General features: G+C 49.8%; 1 protein-coding gene across 1 annotated transcript; it reads left to right on the top strand.

The window, feature by feature from the left end:
- Positions 1–566: 566 nt before the first annotated feature.
- On the top strand, positions 567–17,898 carry LOC128269993 (T-box transcription factor TBX5). The gene is made up of 7 exons (XM_053007396.1): positions 567–801; positions 7,389–8,208; positions 9,440–9,596; positions 9,692–9,847; positions 11,132–11,199; positions 16,215–16,285; positions 17,081–17,898. The coding sequence occupies exons 1-7, from the start codon at positions 567–569 to the stop codon at positions 17,896–17,898; spliced, it is 2,325 nt and encodes a 774-aa protein (XP_052863356.1).
- Positions 17,899–23,104: the final 5,206 nt, after the last annotated feature.

The raw sequence follows: 23,104 nt of genomic DNA, 5'->3' as shown, positions 1-23,104 counted from the left end.
CTACGGGACAGGAAATGCCCGTGGCCGGTTGAAAGTTTAATTATTATTGTGTTTTCCCTCGGGGGAAAAGTGCCGCTTCGGGGAAAGTGCGTGTGCCGTCGGTGTCTGCTTGTGCCTGTGTGTGTGCACCGCTGGATTTGGGGTTTTCTACTCCAAAAAACAGGAGAAAAGAACAAGAAAAGCTAAGCCGTTTGTTTGGATCGGTTATCGTTGACACGACGATCGCGGATTGCGACGCACGCGATCTCCGGTAAGCGTCTCGGTATCCGTCGCTCGGCCGCGGCCCTGGTGACAGGAGACCGGTGCGAAGTGAAGAAGTGCGAATTACACGGGGAACGTGCCGATCGGTGAAAATTGTCGAATGTGTGAAAAGTCTACTGGCCATTAAAACAAACCCGGTTAGGCTGTAGGCAGCGTTTATGAGTCTCGGGAGCTGACGGTGGTCGCTAACGATGGATGTAGCAATCGATCAACATTCTTAAACAGTGATTCAATCAGATCATCTCCGAAGAGTTTTTTATTCGATTCAATAAATTGCGCTAAAAAGTGCTTGAAACGGCTCCGCCATGATGCACCATCTTGATTACGCAAACGGGCACCATCGGCACGGTGACGGTGGGCCGCCGGGAGTTATGCTGCACGAATCGTCCTACACCAATCTCGTCGGAAGCATGCCGACCATGCCGTCCGATCTGAACGGCACGGATTTCCTTCACCACTACGGCCCGGCGGCGGCAGCCATCGACTACTGGAGTCCGGTTTCGTACAAAAATGGCACCAATCCGATGAAGGCGATGGAAGGTAGGTTACCGACCGACGGGGTACGGATTACGTTCAGAGGGTCTTATCCTTAACGGTTTTAAAGGATTAGCTTTTGGAGGAAAATAATTTGCATAGTGAGATGAGCTTCGTGGGCCATAGTGAGATGGGTTTTCTCACTGCGAAGCACCGTTCCAATGTTGGGAAATTTGTTGATCACAGCCTTCTTCGGTTACCAGCGAAAAATGGGATGCACAACCAACTGCCAACCCGGACACTTAAATGTCAGTCGACATTTGTGAAGATTTTCCCATAACTTGAACGTCTCTGGAGCTAATATTAGAATATTGGGATTTTTTTATAGCAAAAGAATCTCTTCCTTAAACTGCTGAGTAGTTGAGACATTCAATTACAGCTTTCTAAAGCACAAGTCATTCAAATTAACATCGATTCGGAAGCTCGAGCAATGAATCAACCCGTATAAAACAGGGGTTTGCCTCAGATATGTCCGTTTGAAAATAAGCAGGAAGATGATGTGCGCGAAAAAAAGGATGACCTTCGATGGTCGACCACCGGTAATGACTACAATTACCGGGGCTGGCATCGTGGCATCGTAATGGGACGTGTTTTGACAGCCATGATTTATTCCGATCCTTTTCCGCTGGACCGGTCTGGTCCTGTGGTCCTGCAGCTCACCGGCCTAATCGCTGATGCAGTGTGCACGTCCCGATTTAATTAATAGCCAATTTTTATACCCAACAAGCTTCCTCACCGGCTGACAAACCGAGCCGGCACGTCATGTAAATGCGCGGATGATGGACGCGTACCAGTACCGCCGTCGCCGTCACCGTGGCCGCCGCCGTCGGGTAGTTGCTGGCCGCGGAATGTTCGCTCCTTGGAACGAGCACAAGATGGGGTCCCAGTCAGGGCCCGCCCGAGGCATCGTTTAATTAATTGAGTCATCATTTCTGAGCCGCTCTCCGACCGACCGGGTTTCGTGGGTCCCCGAAGCGCAATCAAGCGAGCTCCAATTTTCTGCTCCGCCCGTGGCCCTTTACCGGTTACCGTTTTCTAATAATCTTCTTAATTAGGCAGCCAGGCAGCCAGCCAGTGGGCATAACTCTTTGACGGGCGCGCTTAAGAATGCAAAAAAAAAAATGTAAAAAACAAAACACAATTAAACACACTCACCGTAGCAGCGGCGATTTATCACGTCCTGGCCCCAAAACGGCGAGCGCGGCAGTGGCGCGCGGGGGCAAGATGATTTAACGAATAAATTAATTATGATGTCAACCTTTGGTGTCCCGCGGTCCGACGGTTGTCAAGAAACCCCAAGAATGGCCGGCCTGACAGTCGGCGGCTACAATTTATTCGGGCGTCGTCCGGTCAGCTCACCGCCGTTATGTTTACATCACACCGCAGTGCATCAGACGGGTTAAAAAACGGGATCCGAAAACCTGGCCACAGTGCGCAATAGAGACGGCGAGGCCCAATCGCAAATCTTCCACAGTCCGACCTGTCCGCACCGGTGTCCGCCTGGCCGGCAAAATATTGGCCCGGGGGCCCAGCTACTGGCTAATAGTGGCAGGCAGTATTTCGTCCGCTTTCGGACACGCCGTTGAAAGCTGGAGCGGCTACTGCTGCGGCCCAGCATGGATCAGCGCGGTGGCGCAACAGCGACCGTCAAGCCCGAGAGACCAAGCTGACCCGCTGGCCACTCGATCGATCGGAGAGCTGTGCTCGCTGTCCGCCGGTGCTTAATTGATGGGCCTGCGGTGCGTTACCCGAAAACTCCACAACTCACCGGACGCCGTTCCGGCCCCGATCCGTTCCGGGAAAAGTCCTACAGATTTTGGGTCCCGATTTTACGTTCCGCCCTGGTGAGTGGTCTGTTTATCGATCGCACTCTGTCTGGAATCGCGGGAAATAAAAACATGTAATAAATTCATCGCCGAAAGCGGACGAAACGAGGCACCGGTTTCCAAATACGGATCATTCGGATCGAGTCGTGAAAAGTGTCTCGGAAAATGCGTCGGGAAGGAACGGGAACCCGGAAGTCTGCCCGGGTCATCTGCGACATCGTCTGAGCGAATTTGCAGCTTCTGTTATCGAAAGAAAACCAAACAACCAAAAATGTTCCGACTTTCCAAAATGTTTACGGTATGCGGTCCGCAGACGACGATCGGCAGAGCGGAACACATGCGCGGCGGCCCCGGTGTGGGGAAAGAAAAGGGTGTGAAGAGGAAACGGGAAAACTGGAACCCAGCCACGCTGGACAAATACGTAGCGAACCCACGACGGACGAGGAGACAGCGCGTACAGGAACGCAGCAACACTCGACTAATTACAACATAAATATTTGCTTTCGACATGACACTGTAAATTATGAGGCGACCCGACACGACCCGACCGCAACCCGAAGCCGCGCGGCCAAAGGGAGAGCACAAAGCTGTGGCGTATGGAAACCATTTTCACACTCGAGATGCTGGCTGCACGAAGACGCGGATGCGCGTGTGAAAAGTGTCTCTGGGTCTGGGTCTGGGTCAATCGCGACAATTTCCCCACCAGCACCATCAGGAAGCCACCGGAAGGCGTTAACCGAAACGGTTGTTGATAAAGACTATAAAAATGTAAAAACTGCATTCCGTCGTTAGTTTGGCCACGTGTGTGCCATTTTAAATCAATCACCATCAGGCAGGTTCACTTACTTACACACCCGCCATCGAGGGGCTCACTCGTCACCCGTCGGAGGTCAGCTACCTTTCCGGACTCGCGCGCATCATCGCAATCCGAGCATGATCGCAAATCACAACGCTCATTTGTAACGAGGGGTCTGGCCTCCGATGAGGACGCGGCGTTGAAAGGATCTCCACCAACAGCTCAACGCGTTGGTGAATTGCGCCATCATCGGTACGCTGACATCTGCCGTTCCGCGGGGCGCGTGCCCGTGTGTGCGCCAAGGATCGGTCGATCGGTTCTCCAGAGGCTCAGTCGTCGGCGGGGCAAGCAGAACACATTGTAGCACCTTCCTCCCTGGTGGTGGTGGCGCACGGCGATGGCGATGTTGTTGCACGCTGACCAATGAAAACAATCAAACAACCGCGACGATGACGACGAGGAGACGCCACCACCACCAGCAACCTGTCGGACTGAGTCGGACGAAGTGTTGACATGGCCGGCAATAACAAGCGAACTTGAGTGAGGAGCTACGCCCAGTACGCAAATTGTATCCGGTGGCAGTGCCCGATAAGCCGTGATCGGAGCATAGATCTGATTAATGTTACTTCAAGGAATTCGGCAATCGAAGGTCCCTCTGAACGGGTCTAAATCGAAGGTCCAATAACTGATACTGTGTGCAACGGTTGTTCATCTAATTTCAGGCACTAGTTAAGGGGCTTCAAAGCTGATCACGGTTGTCACGGGCGCGTTCGTTTGATGTTCGGTTCGCTAAGGCCAAGATTTATATCTTGTTAATTTAAAATAATTGCGATCGCGCTCACCCGTAACCTCGGTTGGCGGGCGACATAAATCGTGCTGAACTAATTGTCAATTTGGAGTCCCCGGGGCGCAAAACGTTCCGTTACGGCCACGATCGTTGTCACACATTCCCACCGGGTGGACTTTCCGATTTCATTCACACCTCGCACGATCGCACTGGCACTGGCACGGTGTTTTTCTTCTTGGTTTATTTGGCCCGCAAAGGAGTTTGCGAAACTTGTCGACTGACTCGAGCGAGATTGATGGGCGAGTAGGCGCTGCGTTTGCTGCGGCGGATTTTCTACGTCACCATTAGCGCTGTCAATACTCGTAGCAAGCGGTGGTAGCATTGGACGGGACGTTGGAAAATTTGCTGAAACTTCAGAGCAGAAAACGGGATGCAAATGTGGCCACGGCGTGTTTTGGGACACTCGACGGCAGGAAACGGCAGGGCGTTCCGGCCGTGCGCTCCAGTTGCTCCGTTGTCGAACGGGTTGATTAATGGTGCTGCACTGACTTTGCACTAATTCGACGAAATTCCAGCTCACATTCCTCGGCGTGGAAATACGCCGAGGCCGGCTCACTTTTCCCAGTGCGCCCATATGTGCCTTGTTTGTGTGCTCAGCTTGTGATTTTCGTTTCTTGTATGGTGTCGCCCGTGCGGAAAGCAGAAGAATGAACGTTGTAGAATCGCTCCACCGAGTGGAGATGGTGAAATTCTAGCCATTTTCCACGAACCAATTTTGGCGGTCAATGGATTCTTGTAAATAAGTAAGTTAGAACAGCGTAGATTTGTTCGTCGATTCTTGGGCTTCTAGATTGGGTTCTTTTGTACTCTTATTTAGATTCCCAAAACGTCTACTAGGTCTATACGTTGAGAACGGGACTGTAAAAAGGATGGCTGTACCTGCCGATTGGGACTTCCCAGTTTTGCTGTTCATTCATCATTACCTTATTTTGACATCAGGTAAATGAGTCCAGGTCGCAAAAAAATTTAATCAGTTTGCAAACGACCGTTAAAAGGGTTAGACCATGGCGAGTTTTGTGCCCGAAAAAAGCGTTTTGCGGGGATTATTATTTTTCTGCTCCTCTTGAAGAAAACTGCTTCGGAATCGCACCAAATGCTTGTAGGGACTTGTGTTTGGAAGATCGCAGTGCTTTAAGTGGTTTAAAAAATTCCAAAAAGGCGATTTTGATTTAACAAAAAAAAACGTCAATTGACTCCAAAAAACGGACTTTCTGATGGGACAGAAAGATGTGGTGTTTCACAAGCTCCTAAAACCTGATGAAAACGTTAATTCCGATCGCTGCTGACAACAAATGACCAATTTCAACCATGCATTGATCGAAAAACAACCAAAAGCCGTTTCTGTTTTCTGAAATGGAGGCGCCTGGTCCCTCGTGAAGTGAAGCTGACATGTGCCCAAAAAGCAAAACAGTTTCAGCAAACTATCACATCACTTGGACGAGAGCTGCTATCCCTCCCCGCGTTATTCACGAGACTTGGCTCTTTCCGAATATCATTCTTTTTCATCGATGGGACACGTATTGGCCGAGCAGCCTTTCGTTTTTCTACGAGGAAGTCGAAATGGAATGACTAATTAGTTTACTTAAAAAGTCGAAGAATTCTTTCGTCTAGGAATCCATGATTAGGCAGAGAGATAGGAGAAATGTATAGCTAGCGATGGCACATACTTCGAATAAAATAGAAATTTGCGAAAAAAAAATATAAACATTTTTTGTGTGTTGAAAACAGTCCTGTTCTCAACGTATAGACCTAGTACACAGTTGACCAGAATGTCAAGGGAAACGGATTATTGTGCTACAAATATATCGAAATATCCAAAAGAATCCCTATTTTCCGTTTTTATTTTGGAAATCTTATGCCTCAGTTATTCTATATATTTTCTATCTAATTGCATAATTTAGAGAAATGATATGGCGCTGTTCAATTTTGTCAATTTCCAATGTCTAATCAAATTTGGAAAACCTTCGTTCTGGAATAGGAGGCTTTGGTCTTTAATTTCAGACGAAGTAAGGAGGACATAAGCTAAACAGGAACATAGGCATTCCACGGTCAGCCAATAGACATTTCCCAAAGCGCTCAGTCTCGACTAAAAATTGGACAATTCATACCCAAAAATTGCTCAAAAAATGAAAAAAAAAACCGAACAATATTGCTTTCCTTCAGCAATTAGAGCAATCTCCAAATCTGTGAGCACTTTGGACACGCTTTCGGTAGGCTCACGCGCAACCTGCGGATGCGACATTCCAGGAAAACTCATAAACTCTTGGACCATCAAAATATGGCCCAGAGAACCCCAGAAAAACCAGAACCGCACAGCAAATTGCTTCACATAACGGCGCTCGCTCCCTTTTAAGGATGCCGCAACCGAAGCACTTGGGCGGCGTTCCTACGTTTAGCGGTTCTAACTCCTGTGCTTGGTCGCTGTTTTTTTTGTTGGGGGGTTTGCCTTTCGGACCAGCGGAACCACGGAGGTAACGCCACGCAAACTGTGACTGGCACAAGCCAGTCAAAATTTTATGACCTGTGAAAAACGGTCGATGATTGCTTAATGGTGGTGCGGTACAGAATTTTTCCGCCGCCTTCGGTGCCTTCTGACGAACGTCGGTACGCCGCGGTGGAATCCTCCCGGTGTTCTTCGTTCCGCCGGAGCCGTCGGAGCACGGAGCAGTAAAAGAAAGTTACTCGTTTCGCGTTTTTCCGAATTTTAGGTAAAGGTCTACTTTATTTCAATTTTGTTCCCTCCGCTTCGGCGGCCTCGTCTAGACGCGGCACTCCTGTGGTTGGGCCGTACCGTACTTCGATTTGCGCTGAATTTACGACCGCGCAAATGACAGTGATGATGACGATCCTGACTTCGGCAGGCAAGGCGGAAGGCCGTTTTTTCTTCGCTTCTACCGCAAACGGGTGCATGGAAAGATGATTTATCCTTACCCGAGCGGTGGGGAAAGCGAGATCTGGGCTTCTATATTTAGCTGACCTCCGGAACTGACAGGCGCGCTTTTAAACTAAGGTTCACCGAAATATTGGCGGTTGTTCAACAAATTTTAGGATAATGATTTATTTCCTCCAAAACATGAATTGGGGACCCAAGTTACTCATATCGTGTGCTCTGCTCCGTCCACAGCCTGCATTCAGAATGCCAACAAGGGCCAATACAACCCGCTGGAACAAGTGGAGCAGCTAAGCATCAGTTGCGACAGCAAGCAGTCCTCGCCGGTTCACGGTGGCCATCCTTTGGCGGGCCCCAACCTCAACAGTCTCAATCTGTCCGCCAGCCTGAACCTCAACCTGAACAACAACAACAACAATGACCTCAGCAGCAACAAGAATCTCCACGAACCACTGGCAGCAGCGCGTCCGTCGAAAGCCACTCGGACCGGAAGTGAGTTTGGGGGCGTCCGGACGAGAGCCTCCCGAAGACACAACATCGGCTCCCAAAATGCGTCTTCCCGGGCGACCGACGGACAGCGGGTGTGTATGGGGGAGCCGGACGAGTCGGGTAGTCCGGACGAGGAGGACGCAGGACATCCCGGTGGTAGTGACGGCGATACATCTGGTGGTGGTGGTGGTGGTGGCGACGGTGAAGTTGGTGACGGCGGTAGTAGACGGGGACACCCAGCCCTGGCGGCGAACGGACGTGACTCTTCCGCTGGCGGTAAAGCGGGGCCGTGTGCGGCGGCGGCCGCACGGAAGGTGTCGGCCACGGTCGATCCGGATAAGCCTTATCATCCGACGCTCGGCTCGGTGGTGGTGGTGCTCGAGGGCAAACACTTGTGGGACAAATTTCACGAGCAGGGCACCGAGATGATAGTGACCAAGGCGGGCCGCCGCATGTTCCCGACCTTCCAGGTGCGGGTGGAGGGGCTGAACCTGGCCACCGAGTACCTCATGATCATGGACTTTGTGCCGCTGGACGATAAGCGCTACCGATACGCGTTCCACACGTAAGTGGCGTCGCGTGGGACGCGTCCGCCGGCGACTGGCAGCCGGAGTTTCGGTCAACCCGCGACCGCGCGTGTGCACTTGCTTGTGTGTGTGTCTATTGGTTGTGACTTGTGCATGACGCTTTTGACGCCAGGGGGCATGCAATACCAGGGGGGCACAGTATACGTAACCAAACGCATCGGTAACGGCTAGGCCTGGAATTACGACTTATCTCGGCCGGACGAGCTATCTGGTCCATTGCGTAACGGGATGAGGCGTCGCTAACGATCGAGCGTAACAACGCAAATTTAACGCATCGCTCACCGTACTAACACCACATCATTAGAATAGACAGTAGACTAAAAACATGACGAGACTAATATTAAGTTGATGACCGTGCTGAACTGTCAAGTAGGCGTTACATGAGCGAAACGAGCGTGACGTTACATAATTTGCATGCATCAGCGCTCCCGATGAGGATCAAGTTCAGGTCTGGCTTAGACAATTTCAGTGACTTCAGGGTGATCCATCGATTGTTTGGATTTTAAACTACCGATTACTTGACTTTTCTAAACGTCAAACTTCATTCTAGAAATTGTGAAAATTTAGTAAAAACTTTGACCTGTACGAAATGGGGCGCGATATTCTTGCAGAAAATTGGGAAATATGAAAAAAGAATTTTCTAAGTGGTGAGCCTTCAACTCAAACTGTACGAAATTTGAAAAGCTCATTTCCATCTCGGTGGTTGTGGTAATAAGCAAAATTTTCGTATTTGGGGCTCTGAACACGTCGGGCAAGAAAAACCAATGCAGCCACAACTAGCGAATACTGAGAAATGTTGACCGATTGGTTCTTCGGCGAAATAGAAGTTGAAAACTTGGCCGACATTAGGTTTCAACAGGATGGCTACAGGCTACGGCTACACACAGCGTCAACCGTAATCGTTATTTTGCATCCCATCTTCGGAATCCAAACACTAGATGGACCACCCTGGAATATCGTTTGGAACGATAATGGGCCACTTAAACTTTGGTAAAGTTTGTTCAACTCGCGTAAAGTTCAGCAAAGTCCATCAACTGTTAAGCATGCGTACCTTCGTACCTCATTGAAATACCCTTTCTAACATCTTTTCTAAGCTTACCTAAAATAACTCCTAATTCTCTCACCAACAACTTGGAGCTTCAGGATACTCACCGTACGGGTTTTCAATAAAAGGCGCTGAAACTTTACCTCTCAATCCGTTAACCACAGCTCCAGTTGGGTGGTGGCCGGAAAAGCGGACCCCATTTCTCCGCCACGGATCAGTGTCCATCCCGACTCGCCGGCCACCGGAGCGACCTGGATGAAGCAAACCATCTCCTTCGACAAGCTGAAGCTCACCAACAACCAGCTGGACGATAATGGGCACGTGAGTAATACGAAAGACCACTAAGTCTCTTTTGGAAAGACGATTTCCAATCCCAACGCTCTCTCTCTCTCTCTCTCTCTCTCTCTCATCCGCAGATCATTCTGAACTCGATGCATCGCTACCAGCCACGGCTGCACGTGTGCTTCTACACGCGCAACGGCGTTAAGGACGAACGGGATACGCTGACGCACCGAACGTTCGTCTTTCCCGAAACATCCTTCACGGCGGTGACGGCCTACCAGAACCAACGGGTAAGAGAGATCACTAAGCTTACCACTTCAGTCCGCTTGAGTGCAGGGCCCACCTCACGGGGCTGTGTCTGCGTTGACCACGACTGTTTACGGCTCGGGGCTTCCCTCGGGGCGGGTCACGCAACATCGTAGTACAAATACACAGCCCCCGGTCCGACCGGTGTGCGCCACATACCCATCCCGCCAGTGCAGTGGCCGCAACAGCAGCATCCTTTTCCCATTACGCACGACCAAACAAACGATTAAAAATGTTCGGTCTGTTTAATGTTTATCTTTAACCCGGGGCAGCATAACGATCATGCTGCTCCGCCCGGTTGTAGTTGCGACGGCTCACAGTGAGCGTACGATCTGGCAAAGGTCGCTATGCTGGTCGCCAACTGGTCTGTGGCGGGATATGCCGGGAATGCCTTCACACTGTGAATATTTTGAGGATTATGGAACGCGTTAGAGCATGTCCCATTTGGATCGTTCCAAGTGATTCGTTTCACAATCAAATGATACATCGTGATCGTCACGATCATCATAAACCCACACCAACCGTCAACCAGTGGATCAGTGTTTGCCAAACTGAAAAACACGCCCGAAACTCCCGACATGCTGTGGGTGGATTTAATTCCGCCATAAAACCGGCGAGTCCCACTAAATCACCGGCGAACGATTTGCGGCACACAGAGAGAGAAAGAGAGAGAGAGACAGAGAGAGAGCGTGGACACGCAACGCGATCCTGCTGCGCGGCGGGTTATGTGTCTCCGTGTACTCGTAAATTCTAAAGCACGCCTAAATCATAACAAACAAACAAAAACCACAGCCACCAAAATGGCACGACCAGCCCGAACGCGCAGAGGTCACATTTCGTGACAGGCTGTGCTGCCTGATGTGGCGCGGGTTTTCCGTGTCACGGAGAGCCGCCCGGCGCACGGCGATTAAAAGTAATGAATGGGTTCAAAATATTTTGACAGATATTACAAAGTAGAAAAGATATATTGGAATGTGGATATTGTCGCTCCATCCCCCCGGGAGAGCATAACTTGTCAGGCGCTCGGCCGACGGATGCTGGTGCTGCTGCGGGAAGGGGCTCATAAATTTCCATCTCCCGCGCGCTCGCGCGCTCCAGTTTCATAATTGATTTGCGTCCGCCACCGAGTGCCAAGCGCCGTTTGCCGAGTTAATGAAAATGGAGTAGTGTGTTGCGGCCAATTTAGCGGACCTCTTAAGATCTCTGAGCCTTTTTAGTCCGAATGTTTTTGTTAATTGTTCACTTTTTTTTCACCCTTCCCCGACTAGGTAACGCAGCTCAAGATCGTCAGCAATCCGTTCGCGAAAGGATTCCGGGACAACGAAACCAACGAGGAGTAGGTATCCGGAGGGCGACGGTAACCGTTTTACAGCCCACCACTTACGACCCATTTGATTTACAGCGACTTAAAAATGCATATAAAACCGAAGTGAAACCAACCCCGCCGCAATCGTGGGTTTGTTTACTGGCTGAGTTATACGTTCGAGCTGCTGCTTCCGAGCGGTGAAGAAGTAAGAGAAGTAGAGTGTGATTCTGGGACCCCTGGGGTGCGGGCCCAGCATTGTGAGCTCGGTGCCGACGACACTTTTGTTATTGTTTTCGCGAGCGCGAGCAATAGAAAATAAACAGCGCCGTGCCGACGGACGACGATCGCCGCCGGAATCGCTTAGTATCGCGATAAAAGGGACCGGACCGGTGGACTCTTCCCCTGGTACAAGGTGGAGTTCTTTGAAAGCGACGATCAAGATGTCACTACGATCCCGTGGCTCGATGTCCCCCTCGAGCGATCTCCGCTTTATGTTTATGTTAATAACACGAAATTTATTTATGTTGCTGATGATGCTGAGGGCCACGCTTTTTACTTGCATCACAAAAGGCCCGCGGGTGCCGAGGGCCACCAGATTGTTGCGCTCATTACTACCCTAGCGGTGCCGCACTTGAGTTCGTTTGTCACCTTTGGTCAGCGGTGGAAGTGTGAACTTAATTAAATACTAAATTATGCACATTACAAACACCGCGCACCGCACGGTTGCGGTCTGCTCCCGGGAGGCCAACGATCACGTGTTTGAGACATAAATTTTCCACGCGAGCAAATAGGCGACCTTACAGTAAACGAACACGTGTCGGAAGTTTAGTTTTTTCCGCTTTCCATCGGAATGGGCAGCGGACCAGCGGAGAGATCGCTCTTGAAGGCTACGCGATTTGATTAACACAGTCTTGGGGAGGGTAAATCTTCGCAGCAACAGTTCCGGAAAATCGTGCTCCGCGTTGGACTCATCGCTCAGCGAGGATCGGACACGCACACACACACGTGCGCGGGCGCCGTTGTGGCCAAGGATGGCGAATAAATTCCATTCGAGGTGATATCGTTAAATCGAACGTTTATGGTGTGTTTATGCAATGCTCGTTTGCTTCGCACGCATCCATCAGCCTTTTGGGACGGAGAGCATGGTTTTCCGGGGTTGAGGGCGAAAACATGGTCGAACAATGTTTGGATAATCCATCTTCGATTCGTCGAACCGGTCTCGGGTGAGCGATGGCACGTACCTTCTGTCATTTTTGGCTGCGACTTTAGAGTGGTTGTTTCATTGATTGCCAGTTTATGAGGTAGAAGCAAAGTTTAGTAGTTTCCAATTTTCTATTATTCTGTGATCTGAACAAAGCGACGAAGAAGTTCCCGAATCTCTAGACCTTTTCTCTGTTTCTTAAGACTTGAAACAATATCGAATGACAAACAATGCTATTTGATCGAAAGAAACGATGATAAAATGCAATTTAATGAAATAATGTACGACCCAATAGCGGATTCATTCTAAAGTAGAACACTGGTGTAACTAGTTTCAGGACTACAATTGGAGACTTAGATTCCTCGTGTGACTGCGAAGAAGTCATAAAAGAAAAGAAATGAATATAAAAATTGAGAAACATAATGTCGATCGACAAGTTGTGAATCTGGCGCATAAGCAGAGCTGATGTAATTTTTCGTTCAACGGTAAGTGATCCGTTGAAAGTACTAATCTTTGCAAAAAGTTCATTTTTAAGTCCCAATGAAATTTTGTGTTTGTCAATGAGTCTTGTTAGAAGCCGGCAGAATGTCAAGCCTACTTCGTTCACCAACTTTTGCTGTGGTTCGCCCGATTGTCATTTTCAAGTAATTGGCCGTAGTAAACTTCTCCCAACAAAATCACCCCCCAAAAATTTAGTTATTATTTTCATCTGCCCCGAGAACGGGCATTTTACATCCATCGACACTACGAAAGCGATGGAAATTGGATTCAAACATTTTCATTCACCAACATTCCCGCACGCTTTGGGGAGGTGACCGAAGATACGAGCCTTAATGAGCGGCCCGCGATAACGCAAACCATGCCTCAGGCAACATCCAGATGTTGCGAAAGACCCCAGCACCCGGGTTCCGTAACGGAAAGCGCGTAGGTAGCTTCGTCGATTGACTTCGACGAAAAGAGACCATCGGACCGGCCGGCTTGCGTGCGTGCGTACGGCTTTCATCGATATTTTATTAGAAACATAAATAAACAGCGCTCCTAATCATTGCATCAAACTGGAAGCGGATTGTTAACGATTGGCGCTCGTGGCCGACATGTCCGCCTCGGCCTCGATCGGGCCAATCTCGGACCGGAACGCAACGAATAAACAAAGTGCGGGTAAAGTGGCCACATCGAGACGCAAAACCAGAAAATAAAATCCACCAACCTTCGTCGCAATCAAACGGGGCGAGGGAACACTTTTCAAATTTCGGACCTCACTTCTCCGACCAGACTTCTTGGTCTGGCCCGGCATTCTTCGGCTATTTTTGGGGGTTTCTCGAGTTTCCGATCTCGATTATGGAGCGCCGCCCGGTCGCTTTATTTACGCGCTACGGATCAGCGGCGTGGTCGATCTCGGTGGTGGATTACGATATCCTGGCACAGGCACACCACGTTCGGTTCTCGTCGAGGAGCCGATCAATCGGGTAGTCGAAAGCGTGGCCATCGTGGGTTTGGGATCATCGGCAGTAGGTCCTCCTGTTTGTGCACCCAATTACCACCCAACCTAGCAGCGCAGGCCTCCTCATATCTATATCCTGCGGGTCTTTTATAGCAGTGACCATACCTGATAGTCCTGATCTAATGCAGATTTCTGCCAAGTTTTTCGGTGGGTGATTTTTCTGTCATGTTCACCAATTACATCGGTTGGTTGACATAGCGTTTGGCCGACTTCGGCGCCTACCAAGAAACAGCCTCTCGAACGTATCGATCGCGAGTTTACGTGATCGCGGCCGCAAAGAGTTCGTTGTTTTCGGTGAATCACTCTGTTTTAAGCCACCCGAATAACCACACCATAACTCATGCCGCCGGAGGGCGCACTCACCCAAAAACCAATCCACTTGCAGCTCATAAACTAGGCTGTTCCTATTTTATTATAAATTCTCCGGCCACAACTGGTGGCTTTCCGGAGAATTTCGATGGACAGATCTCAGAACAGATTGGAAGCACAGTCTTCGGACACCTTTTCGCTCCATCTCTAATGGTGTTTTATTGAAAAACATCGTTTCGCTACCATTCTAAATGGCCCGTAACAGGCAGGTAAACATTGGTGTCTCTAAACGGTCGACGAGCGAAGGGTCAGCGATGTGGAGGGTTTTAAACAATTCCAAACTTATGGTTCCCCTCAGCTGGTCAGGGGGTACAGTAGTGCGTTCCGCGTATCGCTTGTGGTCCACTCAAATCAATATATTTACCACTTGCTAGAGGTCTTGGGGCGTACGTAGGAAAAGAAACCCCTTTCGGGGATGGGCGGATTCCCCAAAAACAAGATTCAAGAATCAGCGTTGGTGAGCAGCAGCGGGTTGGCCGTCACCGGCGTTTTATGCTACCACCGCGAGCGGAGACACCGACGGGAGAGGGCCGTTAAACAAACAGTAAATCATAACGGAAAACCCCACCCGGAATCGTTTGTTTATGGCTCCCAAACAGATTGCGGACTCCCGGGCTCGCGGGCCATAAGATAATTTTCAAACATTCCCGCGTGAGAGGGCGCTGAGCGGCTGAGGAAAATGTTGGTCAAAGTTCCAGCAGAGTCCAGGGAGCAGAGCAATATCCATTACACCGAATCGGTGTGTGATTGGTGTGATCTTTTCTTTTATAGCCCTGGCCAGCTTATCGCCATCGCCGAAGCTCGATCGCTGTCCAGCGACCACGGATATGAAGCATATGCTGTAGCGCTGTGCGGGATCCTAGATCCGCCACATAAGCGATCGCGATGACGTGCGGTCGGTTTTGGTTTATTGTGGCAAACGAAACGTGGTACCATCATCTGGGCCGCAGCCACGGGCAGCACCATTTTCGGTAAACAAATCGCCGATTATGAAACAACAGGCGGGCGGGCAACGCAATGGATTCTGATAAGCAACAGGCTGGTGCCCGCCATCCTGTCTGAGCGATACTGCAGAAGTGGGCGCAAACATCCCACCAACAGCGCCATCAAACGGTGTTTGATTTTCTGGCCCCAGTTTGTGGGGTCCTAGGGCCCGATGCAATCCGATTGATGGTGCAGCCGATGGCTCTGCCCTTGATTGGGACCATTTGTTGAATGCAGTTCGAGATTACTTCAAAAGAGAGTGAGAAGAAAATTCGTTACCGCCGTGCAGCTTTATGGTTTCCTTATTGGCAGCTGAATGTGAAGACTTAACCAAGATGTTAGCTACCTCGACAACATCGTTCAGCGATTGTTTGTGAAAATTTTATTGGAATATATTTCAATCGATGACGCAATTAGTCAAATGGCGTGCCAGAAGCCGAACCAAAAGCTTATCTCGAAATGTTTCGTTTTTTAAAATAATGTTTCATTCCCATTGAGTTATACAAATATTCGGTTGAGGAAAACGAAAACCTTTATTTTTACGTGAAATTCAAAACCGATACTTTACGAGCTATCACCGATCACTACAGCCGTCTATCGAGAAAATAATGGATTTCTTTTGCCTCAACCTAATGTTTAGACTTAACGACAGTCTAATCACTTATTGACCCACGGGGTATTGTAAAAGTTCTATTTGCAGACTCTTCCGCAACCGGGCATTTATCATTCTCGGGATTGCGATTGTTGCAAATGCGCCGAACAGTGCAGTGACGGTTAAACCGTTGTCAGCCACTTATGATTCGTACTTTAAGATCGGAGCGAAGGTGACGACACGGCCACGAACAGGCGCATCGCACAACAATGTGCGCTGCTACCCATCATCACTTCGTTGTCACATATTCAGAAAACATTTTGCCATTAAGCAGCATTTTGTAAGATTTCTTACCGTGGCGCTTATCCTTATTTCTTTCTCCTTCTTCCCATCGCCAGCTCCCAGGAACGATCGGCTCCGGCCATGAGCGAACGGTTGAAAAATGAGCGCAGCTCCAGCTACAACAAGAGTAAGTACCGAATCCCAAAACCCATTGGCCCCCCGAAAGTGAGCGTGGCGGTCGTGCAACGTTCGAAAGAAAAGTTTTAATTTTCCACTCAAATAATTCGTTCTGCGATTTTCGTTCGGCGATCGGCGGGATTTTTCCGAAACCGAATTTTCCCCGAATTCTGTGACAAAACAAAACGGCGAACCACACTTTTCTGTCCGTACGTACTTGAGCGACTCGTTTTTATGGTTCTCCCATTTAATGTGTTTTGTTTTTGTGTCCTGTTGTGGTGCATTTTTACGATTTGTATTTCCACATTTCGTGCGTTTCTGAAGAAGCCATTAGGCAGAGCGAGACGCACTTTGGGAATAAAACCAATCCAAGCAACCCACCGTGGCCGACCAAAGACGGAGACGGAGACGACGACGACGTGATGAAAAGCTGGTTGCACATTTTCTTCGCACCCGGGAGCGCATCGTTAAAAACTTGGAGCCTCTTGAAGTGGCGGATTCCTTGGGTTGCTTTCTTCGCCTTTTTTCCCACTTCCACGCGGTGCACGCGTGCCAATAATCCGCGAAGGAAGTAAACCGTGAACCGAGTGCGCCCGACCGACTTTATGCTCGATTTATGGCCAAAAGACCGCCTCATCGCTAGCCGTGGCCGCGGCCGAGATGTCGCCACTATCACTTTCATCGCCTGTCGGCGGCCCCGTCGATTGCATTCACACCGTCAATGTGCTCTCTTTCTCTCTATGTCTCTCTCTTTTTCATGCGCCGTGCCGTGGGTGATAATTGTGCGCGACCCACCAACCCACAGAGGATAGCGAAATGGTTGAGGCAGTTTCGTCACTAGCGCCGACGACCGCTGGCGCCGTCAGCTCCTCCGTGAGGATATCGCAGGGGGTGTCGGCGGCTGGTGGACCCGCGGTAGGCACCACCGTGCTTTCGATGCATCCATCAGCACACCCATCGGCGCTGCATCATCTGCAGCACCACCTGCAACAACAGCAGCATCAACAGCACAGCCATCTTCTGCACCAATCTCCCGGTAGCGGCTCCAGTAACGGCAGTAACGCGAGTAACGCCAGCAGCACCGGAAGCACCGATAGTGGCGCCAATCATCAGCATCTTCAACAGCACCATCAGCACCATCAGCAGCAGCAGCAGCAGGGACTGAATGGCGTTGGCCATCATTCGCCTTCCCTCGGGTCACCGGGCGCATCCTTATCGCCGTACGCCGCCGGAAGCTCGCAGATGCTGGGCCAACCGTACGCATCGGACGCGAGCGGGTTCGGTCCAATCTACCACCATCATCACCACCACCATCACCACAATCCGCTCGGGGCGCCCACGTACATGGCGCCGCACCCGTCGTCGTTCGGCGACAAGTACAAACTGACCACACCGTCGTCCTCTGCCTCCCCGCCACCACCTCCTCCGCCGCTGCCACCACCCAACACGCTGACGCCACCGGGGACCGCGTACACGGGCCACTATCAGAGTTTCTACGCCACCGGCACAGGCCACGCAGGACATCCGGCCGTGGCAGGCGTCACACACCACGCCACGATGGTTCACGGGCGCATGGCTTCGATCACCTGCCGGGATCGTCCGGACCACTCGTGGTATCCTTAGTGCCTTAGTGCCTTGATCTGGTCTGGTCTGTAAATAGGAAGCGTCCGCGGCACGAACGCTGTTTCCGGAAACCGATCGAGTATTATCGAGCGATCAAACGGAGTTCGTTTTGATTGTTGTGTCAAACCGCGGTGAAGTCAGCAGCGAAGTCGGCTCATTCAACGACGCCGACGGCAATCGTGCATAAAATTGAATAAATGGTAGCCAATTCTCGTGCCAAGTCACCGAACAGTGGATGTGTTTTCGATTGGCCACATTGGAATCCGAAATCAGGACCTTTCTTTGCGGTCATAGTTTGGGACGGAACTCGACCGGGAATAGCAGAGACCAATATGGGTGGGTAAAACAGTTCTCGGTTGTGGTTCCTTCACGCACTCTTCAGTTGTCGCATCAGCTTCACTCTACGAGATCAACCTTCGGTGTGTGTGCTCAATGTACCAATTGTCCGTGGTTGAGACTTCATGCTCCTTGTCTAGTTCATAAAACTACTGTGAGGATTTATAAAGGCCGCGTGGCCAGAACAATAAATAATAACAATGTTTTCTGCGCAAAAATTCAACCCTCACTTGTTGATTCTCAAACATCTTTAGTTCTCTTAGGTACCAACATTTTTAAAATACAATGATACGGTTGATGATTTACTAAATGATATTCTGATAATGATTTAAATCACGGTATCTTCCATGAGGTCGGGGACAGAACCGAACTAAGCAACGACTTAAAGTTTTGCACTCAATTTGATGCACTGAAATGGTTCGAACTGACGTCTTTCGCATGGAACCTGATACAACACAAACGCACAAATTCGTGGGTGATGACTTCAAATGATCTTTTCATCCGAGAATTATTTTTTTTTACGAAATACCGCGAAGGCCGTACCGCAGTTAAGTTATAATTTTGCCACCTATTCGATTCGTCCAGTCCATCGGAGGCTTTCGACCGTTGGTCGTCCTATTTGAATGCGATCAATCGAATTGGAATGCAGGAGGTGCTCTGGTGAATGCATTCAATGTTTTATCCACTCGTCAAATAACGGGGCGAAAATTGTATTCATTTTAGCTATTCAAATAGCTCCAAACAGGTCTTGCGATTTATCAACAAATTTTTGTGCCCGATAACTTTTCAGAAAAAGGTAAAATTGAATAACTCCAGAGCAGTTGGGTAAATGAATCGTCTTTTCACATCTTGAAAACAGTCAGCTGACAGGTTCAATTTTCACAAAAGTGCAGAATTGGAAAATGTATGAAAAATATGTATTCAATAAAGAATCATCGGAACTTAATCAGAACGACTTAATGATTGATTTGTTATTTGGTCGTTACGATAAGTAATAACGATAAGCAACATCCTTTACTAGCGTGAAAGCGAGCGCGAGTGTGAATCTTATCGAACGAAACGAAAGCGACGCTCAAACCTTTCACATCACTTGTACCACCCACATTTTCGTGATGGCGAAATAGCGATATGTGGGAGCTCTTTAATTTATTGCCCCCAACATCCGGGAAATGCATTGAATGGTGGCGAGAGCGAAAGAAAAACTGCGGAAAAGTGCACCAAATAACGGCCAGCCATGTCAACTTTTGCTTGCCCCTGCCTGCCACAGTTCTTCGCCATTGTGGCAATCAAAATCATCACCGAGCGAGGCTCGGCGTCGGAGTAGAGGGGACCATATTTTTAGAAGAACCCAGAATCAGCGGGCGGTGCCATTAACAGTGGCATTAAGTGCAACATCGGTAGCCAGCCTCTGCCTGCCTGCCAGCCAGCCAGCCGATAAAACGCAGCAATGAAAGAGGTGTGAAAAAAGTGTTCGTAATTATAGAAATTTATTTTCCAATAAATTTGTATGCATTTCCCGGGCCCCGGCCACGAAATAGTCTTCCGAAGGTTTCAAGTTCAGCCAGCGACGGCGATGGCGACGGCGATGCTTCCGCATCGCTCGGAACTCGCTCGCCCGGCAGGGATATGTCCGTCAACACGTTCGATTTTGGGACACGGGACACAGACAGATACGGGCCGTCGGGATCGACTCGCCGGGTCGGGCCGGGTCGACCTAACGATCGTTTGTAGTGCATTTTTTCCACCCCAAACACCAAAACACCAAGCTCTCACCAAGAAACCCACTGTCGTCCTGTGCACTACGGCATATGCATCGAAGCCTAGAGCCCTTGCACCAGCAGCAGCCGATAATCGAAGGGCCAGCAGGCACACAACAGCAAGCCGAGCGAAAAAAAAAGACCAAAAAAGGCACGATGAAGGCGGAAGGCGACAGCTCTAATTTATGCTCTATTTTGACACTTTTATTCGGACCATTTGTCATGAGCCGGGCCTGGGCGGGTTTGCCCAGCCGTCATTAGTGGGCATTTCCAGTATTCCCAGCCCGGTGGTGGTGGAGAGCCCGGGCCCAACATGGAAGACACGCGGCCCGGGAAAGTCTCGGCCGCGATCGGAAACATTTTTCCAACTTTATGTCTTCCTCTTTGTGGCCCAACGGGCTGGGCCTGCTGCGCGAAACTGCTCTTGGGCTCCGCGGGGTGCCGAACCGCTTTGATCACCATGCAAATGTCACCGGATAGAGGGCGACCCGGCTTGGTGAGGGAAATGGTACGCAAATGTTCCAACTGTGTAAGGTCCTGGCGGGCATCTGGCGAGTTCCCGTTGATGGGCTGAAACGGATACCTACCACCGAGAGCCGAGAGCGCGGGCTCGATTACGACCGCACACACATTCTCCAGCACTCGAAGCGTGGAAGTGAAGAAAGTTTATCTCTTCTCGAGAACATGATCCCCGGTATCGGGTGCAGGGCGAGGAACGAGGACTAGTCGCCTAGACATGCTGCTCGGGAAGTGTCCCGCAGCGACACAGTGTCCCATCGGGAATTGTTTATCCTTGTTGTGGCCACCACTTCGACGGACCGTCGCACGGCCCCGAAGACGCATCCCGACGCGCGCGGGAGAACCCTTTTCCACGATCCCACCGAGCCTGCCGAACAGACAAACATTCCTTGACAAATTGTTACAAACATTCCCGGGGCCGGGGCCCGGAGTTTGGGTTGTTTATTGCCCGCCCGGCCGGGTCTCTGCTTCTGTAAACAGACACCCGGGCCTAGCTCGGGGCCCACCGGCGAGGTGGCCGATCGACTTCGGGTGTCGTGAAAATGAACTCCCAGCCACTTGAGCGGAGCAGATGCCAGGGCAGCCCACAAGGCTTTCACAAACCGCGAACGGAAACGAAAGTTGTCGCCGTGGGTCGTAAAACATGCGACCATTCTTCCCGCAGCGAGAGCCGAAAGGCGACGATATTCCGAAGTGGCCAGGATCCATCTCGATGCCGTGCGCGATAGTGCAGACACCGGAAAAAAGGGGTTACAACACGACTTTTCACTCTCGCCACGATACGTCGGGAATGGTTTTCACGCTTGAGCGTCGCGCTGCCGAAGTCGTTAGGAAAGTCCTTGAAGTCGCGCTACCAAACGAATCCTACGCTCCGAAGCGCCGACAGCAAATACAAACCTTTCTTTTTGTTACTATTGCTTGTGGATTTAACTGATACCAGGGAGACGAACGTGGCTAATGGGTCTGAAGGTTGGCGGAGAAAGTCGAGAGCAGCTAATTAGCGAGCCAGTGCAAATGATCGTACCGTGAAAAATTGACGAACGCAGCGTGAAAAGGCTTAAGTTCGGTACAAAGTGAAGACGTCTGGCTACACAGCAGCCGGTAAAGACGATACGCATTGCCACGCGGCGCATCTTCGAAGGATCAATGTCAATCAAAGTAGATGGCGCATGTCAATCACGTTCTGGGTGTCCCGTTCGGCAGTGGCAACAATACCTCCTCTCCTCTGAATTAGTTACGCACGCACCAGGCAGACAGGACTTCTGAGTGGCATAGAAGAAAGATGCGATCGAAAGTACAAGAAGAGAACGGAAGATCGACATTATTTTGCTGTCATTCTCTCACCACCGAATATCATTGTAGAATTCGTGAAAAATAAACAATGCCGCGGAAAACGCTTTTCCGTAACGAAAAGCCGAAGCGTTTTCCGAAGCGTTGCTAGTTAGTCGAGACTCAAAGAATTATAGCAAGTTATCCATAATTATAGAAACTTATAGAATTATAGCATTATAGCAAGCAGCGCCCTGTCGGAAAATGGCGGAACTAGAGCGTTGTTTGAGTCTCGACTAACTAGCAACGCTTCGAATTTTCCGCGGTATTGTTTATTTTTCACGAATTCTACAATGATATTCGGTGGTGAGAGAATGACAGCAAAATAATTTATTTATTTATTTATTCATAAACAACCGTCAACTTAGCCTAATTGACAATAGTATCTTAACCAAGAGCTTAATCAATCAGACGACGAATCGCAAAAACGAAGCAGGTAACCGAAATCAAAGGAAGACACAGGAAATTTACAGTAACTGGAAAAAGTCCTGGTGCTCCTTGGCGTTAGAGATTGTCCGCTCCGGCCACACGCTCGTCGGTGATCCAGTTTATCTGTCAAACCCTTCCCTCCTGGTCGAACGAAATGAGCGTTGAACAACCCCAAACCGATGCCCCCAATCCGGGAAACGGCGAGTGCGGTGGCCACAACACAACGGTTACCGGAGCGAGTGCGATGGTCGGGACGACGACGAACAAATCATTGCTTACTAATTATTCTCGAATGTCTTTGGAATCGGGCAGAACGCAAAATTTTGGGTCATTTTTACTACAGCAAACTTACATACTAAATTCTCTAACTTAAACCGCATCATTTGTCCCAGTCTTGGCTTTTCCGTTTGTGTTATAAAATTATTTAGTGCTGCAGGTACCAAAACACCAAAAAGTTACCAGAAATGGGTGGAAACAGCAAGAAACGTAAACAAAATAAAAAGAAATATAAAAATGAGTAGAAGTAAACCTCATTAACTAAGTTGTTCAAATTTTCGAAAACCAGGAAGCGTACGGAACTGACTTACTTCGGCGAGCGTGAAACAAAAAAATCAGATCGCTTCTTGTCGTTGCTGCAAACATTATTAACATCACCGTCACATGCCACTGGGTTTGGACATGGGCAGACGGACTGCGATCTTATGCACGTGGCCTCCGGGGCGGATATTCTTCATAGTCACAGGTGAACTATTTCACCTTCCACTATCGTGCGCAAACGCGTGTCTGTGCCGCCGGCACTGGCTAGGCAACCCAACCTCTGCACGAAGGATCGCTCT

Source organism: Anopheles cruzii, chromosome 3, assembly GCF_943734635.1.
Source record: "Anopheles cruzii chromosome 3, idAnoCruzAS_RS32_06, whole genome shotgun sequence".
Lineage (NCBI taxonomy): Eukaryota > Metazoa > Arthropoda > Insecta > Diptera > Culicidae > Anopheles > Anopheles cruzii.
Note: the sequence above shows the minus strand (reverse complement) of the source record. Positions and strands in the feature narration are given on the sequence as shown.

Excerpts from the sequence above, each read along its gene's own strand:
- LOC128269993 (XM_053007396.1), top strand. The coding sequence starts at position 567 with ATGATGCACCATCTTGATTACGCAAACGGGCACCATCGGCACGGTGAC. Across the intron at positions 8,209-9,439 it reads TACCGATACGCGTTCCACAC|CTCCAGTTGGGTGGTGGCCG; the intron begins GTAAGTGGCGTC and ends CGTTAACCACAG. Across the intron at positions 9,597-9,691 it reads AGCTGGACGATAATGGGCAC|ATCATTCTGAACTCGATGCA; the intron begins GTGAGTAATACG and ends TCTCATCCGCAG.